The 7,434-nt window shown below is 37.5% G+C and overlaps 1 protein-coding gene across 5 annotated transcripts in view; it reads right to left on the reverse strand.

The window, feature by feature from the left end:
- dgki (diacylglycerol kinase, iota) overlaps positions 1-7,434 on the reverse strand; it is a 97,471-nt gene that overhangs the window by 27,535 nt on the left and 62,502 nt on the right. For all 5 annotated transcript variants that reach the window (XM_055006813.1, XM_055006811.1, XM_055006812.1 and 2 more), the window contains exons 10-13: positions 6,965-7,060; positions 6,654-6,736; positions 5,601-5,661; positions 5,409-5,522 (exon numbers count right to left, since the gene is read on the reverse strand). In XM_055006813.1, the coding sequence (XP_054862788.1) occupies positions 5,409-5,522; positions 5,601-5,661; positions 6,654-6,736; positions 6,965-7,060 (354 nt within the window). The remainder of the gene's footprint in view (positions 1-5,408; positions 5,523-5,600; positions 5,662-6,653; positions 6,737-6,964; positions 7,061-7,434) is intronic.

Genomic DNA, 7,434 nt, shown 5'->3' on the forward strand with positions numbered 1-7,434 from the left:
GTGTCTCGATTTTCTTATTCTGTGTCTCGTTTTTGTCTTTTCGTGTCTTGTTTTTGTCATTTTGTGTCTTGCTTCTCTCGTTGTATGTCTTGTTTTTGTCAATTTCTATCTTGTTTCTGTTTTCTGTCTTGTTTTTGTTGTTTTGTCTCGCTTTTGTCGATAACAACATTTTGTCTGGAATGACCCATAAAGTCACAGTGAAGTCGACCTTTACACAAGTCTGGCTTGTGTAAATGGGTTGGAGCATGTTAAAGAAAAGGTTTAGGAATAAATATTGTCAATTAAAATGTTGAAACATGTTTTAAACACTGAAAAAAATGCAACTTTTTAGCAACTGTCATTGTCTCCCACAGGTTCATTGTAACAAATACACTTAAAACATCGCAATTTTTGAGAAAAGCTGCTGTGAATTCAGGCATTTTAAGCGGCGACAATCTCGAAAAAAACCCACGAAATCTTGGACGGACTGAAAGGGTGTAAAAGACAGGATATGGAGTGAAATGGGAGAAAATGGAGATAAAAGATGGAGGAAGAGGTTGAGAACGGTCAAGGAGAGCGAGGCTGATGTGGAGAGAAGAAATGGGGATGAGGGGATGTGTTCAGAGCTAAATTATGGCTTCTATACCTCTTGCCTCTTCTATCTATCAACCATCAAGGTCTCTTTTCATCTGCTATCTTCTTGCAAACAAGAGCTCCACACATTCAACACACTCACAAAGTGAATGGAAGCACATGTGGATAGACAGGAAGAGCAGTAATGATTGGTTTCAGTAGGCGATCACTGAGGCTACATCACTGACACCATCAGCACTTTAATAGCAACGACACACACCATCACACACACCATCACACACACCATCACACACACCATCACACACACCATCACACACACCATCACACACACCATCACACACTAGTTCTATCAGTCATGTCTCTCTCTTCCTCCCCTTCCTTACATCCATCACATCTGTCCAGTATTTCATCTTTCTGCTTTTGATTTTCTCTCTCCCTTTAGACAGAGTCGGAAAATCAATGTACCAAGGACACACCATAAACACACAAACACACACACAAGGAGACAACAATCTGATGGTAGCGGTTCATCAGCAGGACCTCACACACCGCCGGGTTTTCATGACTTCACAAGACATTCATTACATTTGCTTACATTTATTTCCAGAAAAAAATCACCCAAACCACAACCAAAAACCCCCAACCTAAACTAAACCCAATCATTTATCCTGAAATTACATCATTTACGCTGTGAGGACTGTTGTTGGTTCCCAAAAGGAAGTTACACAATGTGGCTGTAAATAATGAAAGAAAGAAAGGACTAAAAGGAAAAGAAAGGAAAGATAAGGAAAGATAAAGAAAAGAAAGTTAAGGAATGGAAAGGAAAAGAAAGGAAAAGGAAAGGAACAAAAAAGGAAGGAAAGAAAAGGATAGATAAGTAAAGAAAAGAAAAGGAAAGATAAGGAAAGAAAAGGAAAGATAAGGAAAGGAAAGAAAAGGAAAGGAAAGATAAGGACAGGAAAGAAAAGGAAAGGAAATTTAAAAAATGACAAAGCAAAGGAACAGAAAATAATAGAAAGGAGGAGAGAGAAAGGAAAAAAGGATAAAGAAAAGGAAGGGGAGAAAAGTCGACGTAAACTAGAAAGCATCGGGCAGTCTGAAAGAATAAAAAGTGGTGGAGAGGAGGAGAAAGAAACAAAAGGGTAAGAAATAAGAGGAAAAAAGGAAGGGAAAAAAGCAGGAAAAGAAAGGAAAAACCCTCAGAGGGAAGGAGATGAAAAGGAAGAAAAGAGAATTGAAAAATTGGTAAAAGGTAAAGAGAGCAAGAATGGAAAAGAGTGAAAGGACTGAAGTGTAAAGAACAGGGAAGAATAGAAAAAGAACTAGGAATGAGAGTGAAGTAAACAAAGGCAGCAGGACAGAGAGGAAATAAAGGGACAGCAAAGGGCAGAAAAGAACAGGAACAGAAAAGAAAGAACAAATATAAAATGGATAAAAACTGCTGCAGTCAGACATGCACAATGAACCGGAGGACAAAAAGGACACAACACTAATTACACAAACGACAGATCTATCTCATTCAGCCCCGTCTTTGCTCAAAGCGTCTATTTCCCAATGTATCAGGAGTTTATCTGTTCAGTCCAGAGCTGCCGAGTCATTCACACGTCCTTGGTTCATCATTGAGTACATGCTGACTGCAGACTGTACAGCTCACTGCACTCCACCACAGTAAGTACTAACATCGTTCTAAACACTTTAGTCCCAAACATTTCTGAAGCGTTACCCGACGGTTTCATGCTGTTATTAGGGTCCAAGAACCAAATGGTGTGAAGACCCTATTGAAACCCATGGGTTGCCTGGCAAAACAATCTCAAATTTGAAGGCCTAAAAACACTCAAAAACGCCTGAAAAACTGATATTTTGGGGGATAAGTGTGACCCAGAATGGTTCAATAGCGCCACCTAGAAACTTTCAAACAGGAACTACGGCCAGTTCGTGTCACCTAGAGTTATGAACTTTGGTAGGCATATGTAACTCATCAAGACGCACAAAAATGTCTTTGACAACCATGCCTAAAACACAACAGGAAGTCGGCCATTTTGAATTATGTGCCATATTTTGGATGATTTTGGACCAATTTTTGCACATTTTTAAGAGCTATAAACTCAAACAGGGTAACATCGACAGCGTTCAAATTTGGCCAGGATGTACTCCAGGAATGGGTGATCAAAAATTATCAAAATACAAAAGTCTGAGGTCGTGGAAATGGAGGCTCCCAGAATTTCGATGTTTCGCCGTGAAACAGGAAGTGCAGTCTAACTAGCCTGTAAATGCTCCAATCTGCTCAAACTTTACATGTGTGATCAGAGTCCGGACCTGATGAATTCCATAAACTGATATACAGTCACAGTGATAGCATCACCTGGTGGACAGTTTTGATATTTCACCAACGAGGCCAAAATACATTCTCAGTCGCAGCACCACCTGGTGGACATGCTTGGATTCGCTGACCAGCAAGGATGCGAGGACCCAGCTTTAAGTCCATATCGTCATTTTAAGGTAAAAACACAATACAGATGATTCAGATCATGTATTTTTGTAGAGACTGGAATAATTCTTAAGAAGAAAATGCTTATCATCATAAAAACATAATTAAAATCAAAAGAAATACCTTTTCAGATTTTTTGAGTCACGCTTTTGACTCATAGTGAGACATACTTGATGTTTGATCACCACTACAAGCCCACATACCTCATCTAAAGGAAAGTCTAATGGAAGAATGTGGGTGCTTGTAAAAGGTCTCTTCTTGTACGCGGCAGTACAGTTATGCAATGGTGTGTGTGTGTGTGTGTGTGTGTGTGTGTGTGTGTGTGTGTGTGTGTGTGTGTGTGTGTGTGTGTGTGTGTGTCAAGGGGCAAATTCTTGAGACTTCAGCACTTCACCTTATTTTGGTAACAAACAGTGAGATCCCCCTCCTTCCTGAAGAAGAGCAGTGCATTATACTGTATTATTTAAGTTTCTGCAACTCCACCCACTCAGTTCTGTACTCTCATAAAGCGAAAAGTCAAAATCTAAGCAGAGGAGGCTCAAATAACCCAACTTTTAGTCCTTATTATGGATCATTCCCCGTAAAGGACTGGCACCTGCCCACATTTTCGAACATTACAGCTCCAGTTTCGTCAGCTACCTCTATTAAAACTTTAACCTTGACGTCAGTCCAGGATGACCTCAGCTGGGTTTTGCTCAAGAAAGGTCCCAGTAGAGTCACAGATGATGTTATAAAAGTGTTACAAAATCAGTGTAGTGTGGAGAAAATTGACACAGGCATGTTGAATAGCGCTGGTGTTACAGATGTTGGATGAAAATGTCAAGCCCTTTTCAGATGTGGAATACATGCACTTTTCCACCAGCACCTACTCGACTCGACTCGACTCGGTTTGTGAGGTTTTCCATTAGGACGTAGTACTATTTTAGCACCTACTCGGCCGGGGTTCCAGTGAGCTGAGTCGAGCCGATAATGTGATGTCTACAAAGTGCAGGCCACCGATTGGACAGGGAGTGACGACACACGAGAGCAACTCGAAAACCAAACCCGCCATTTTTTTAAAAATTGGCAACAGCGACAGTGCGCATTGGTTGTCATTTTGTTTCTGTTTTTTGTCGTTTGTGTTTCCTTTTTGTCTCACTTTTGTTCTTTTGTTTTATTTTTGTCATTTTGTGTTTTGCTTTATTCACTGTTTTGTGTATCATTTGTGTCGTTTTATGGGGTTTTTTTGTCTCGCTTGTGTTGTTTGTCGACTTTTTTGTCTCGTTTTTTTCATTTGTCAAATTTTTTTGGTCCTGTTTTTATTTGTCTCATTTTTGTTCGCTTTGCGTCTCATTTTTGTAATATTTTGTCTTATTTTTGTTGTTGCTTTCTCTTTTGTAAAGTAAAATACTGTAATGTTCAGTTCCAGATAGCTGTGACTAAATGTTGTGTTCCTTTGTAGACACTCTGTGATCTGGAAGTTGTAATGTGGAAATGATAAACTGAGGCTGAAGGTTGTTGAAATTGAATTTGTTATTCTTAACAAATTTCAGGTTGTTCATAATGTCTTGTAAAAAGATGGTTCTCTAAATGTGAACATTTTCAGAATGTACTTTTTTGCACTAAAACAAAGGAAACATGTGGAGTTGTGGTTATTTATAGGTTGTTATGCTGTGATTTTACTGGTTACTGGAGATCAGATTGGACTGAATGTGGAACCTGAACTAAAATCAGTTTGACAAACCTGGTTTAGAGGCTGACTGAGGGGCTGAAGTCTCTCCCATGCTCTCACCTACAGCTAACGTACAATCGCCGACTAATCCTGCCTATCTCTAGATTGTGGAAGAAAGCTGAAGCACAAATAGAAACCTCATCCAGGCAGAGGGAGAGCGGCTCTAATGCCATCTCTAACCTGAATCAACAGGTAAAACAAATCTACCTCCACTCTGCTGTACCCGCTGCAGACGCTCTGCTGCTGGGATGCTTTTTGTGTCGTGTTTTTAAACTGTGTGAGGCGAAAGGGCTCAAATTAATGACAGGAAACATCTCTAGCATCATATCTGCTTGATGCTGCGTGCTTTATGAAGGTCGTACAGGGGTTAAATGTCAGGGCTTAAAGGCTGAGATACACAGGAAGAGACACATCCTGGAATATGGCCGAGTTACTCTGAAGCTCCCAGAGGTTTTGGAGAGGTAAATAACTGCCACTGTGGTTGTATTTTATACCCAGCAGACGTAAATACAGCGATGAAATGACCCGAACTTAAAGTCATTTATCAGAATGAATGAATGAACATGAGGAGAATGAAGCGCTACGCCCTGTCGCTCTCCGTCAGCTCCGTGGCAGAAGTCAAGGCGAGGAACTCACCCCGCCCCAGTTGAGCGTCCTGGCGAGGTCATTTCCTGTTCCCAGAGGAAGCACAGCCACCGGAGGCTGCGGGTTCATCTGCAGCTCATCGAGAGCCGACAGAATCCACCCCACCTACAGAGACGTACAGCAGAGCTTCAGGAATCTCTAATACAGTAGTAGTAGTAGAATATATCTGGATAAGGGTCTTACCGTGCCGTCTCCTCCACAGGCAAGGATCCTCAGATTTGGCACTTTACGATACAACTCCAACCTGACGATTCACAAAACAGAGGCGTAATTGCAGAATAAATAAAGGCTTCTGTAGCAGAAAGTGCTACTGATTGGTGTTGAGTGGGTGCAATTGCTCAGTCCATGAGCAGCAGATTTGAATAAAAGAAGACAATGACTAAAGCTGAGATGTGGTGTTTTTCCTCAGCAGTGGACTGAGATTTAACCCTGTAAAATATATATATATATATATATATATATATATATATATATATATATATATATATATATATATACATATATATATGTATACATATATATATGTATATATATATATATATATATATATATATATATATATATATATATATATATATATATATATATATATATATACATATATATATGTATACATATATATATGTGTATATATATATATATATATATATATATATATATATATATATATATGTATGTATACATATATATGTGTATATATATATATATATATATATGTATACATATATATATGTATATATATATATATATATATATATATATATATATATACATATATATATGTATATATATATATATATATATATATATATATATATATATATATATATATACATATATATATATATATATATGTATATATATATATATATATATATATATATATGTATACATATATATATATATATATATACATATATATATATATATATATATATATATATATATACATATATATATGTATACATATGTATATGTATATATATATGTATATATATATATATATATATATATATATATATATATATATATATATATATACATATATATAAATGTGTGTGTGTGTGTATATTTATTGATTTTTTCTATATTTGGGTCTTACAAGGTTAAATAAATGCTAATTTGGCTACAGTGAATAGTTTTATTCTGAGTGAAGTACAAATGTTTGTCTACTGAAGTCTGTCAAGCTGCAGCTTCTAATGAAAGTCCAGTCTGTCCTAGGTGGAGGACACTTACGCCTCTCGCAGTCCACCCTGAGACAGGTCGAAGACTTGGCGAGGGTTCAAGATCCACATAAACATCTGTAACACCTTGGCACCCTGCAGGAACAGAGGTATGAAATAATAAATAATAAAACATTATCTAAAAATGCAAATACAGACAATCACATGTTTTAAAAAATACAATCTAAAGCCGCACAGACTAGTGAGAAAAGGTTTGGTTTAGTGATTTACATTTGCACCGAAAGCAACAATAAGCAGTGGAAAAAAATATTATTTGAAATGACAGAACACAGTGAATATAAATGTAAAAAAAAGTTTCCTGACCTGGTTGCCTCCACTCTTGGGATTGACAAAAACCAAGATGGGCTTCATGAGGGGAGAGGGGAGGGGCTTCAACATGAACGGACGCCATTTAGACTCCTGAAGAGATGGAGAGGAGAACAGATGGATTAAATGTGAAAGAACACCTTGAGAGTTCAGTCATAATCATCCAATAACCCTCAACACAAAAAGCCCACGAACCAGCATCAAAGGGAGGTTACGTTTAAAATTGTGAAATGTCAATAAAAATAACTTTATCCTAAATGTCCGATTTGAAAATTTACCAAAAATCTTACTTCTGCTCCAACCAGATTCTGTACAAAACTAAGCATTTTGCACTCCTCAGTAAAGTCATTAGTAATTCAGTCAAATGACCAAAATTCTGCTACTTTTTCTGAGTTGGGCTGAACTGCAGGCTGTGTTTACAGAGTAGAAAGGGAAGAATTAATCAAAGAGATTCGTGTAGTGAAACA

The sequence above is a fragment of the Amphiprion ocellaris genome, chromosome 21 (assembly GCF_022539595.1).
Source record: "Amphiprion ocellaris isolate individual 3 ecotype Okinawa chromosome 21, ASM2253959v1, whole genome shotgun sequence".
In the NCBI taxonomy this organism is placed as follows: domain Eukaryota; kingdom Metazoa; phylum Chordata; class Actinopteri; family Pomacentridae; genus Amphiprion; species Amphiprion ocellaris.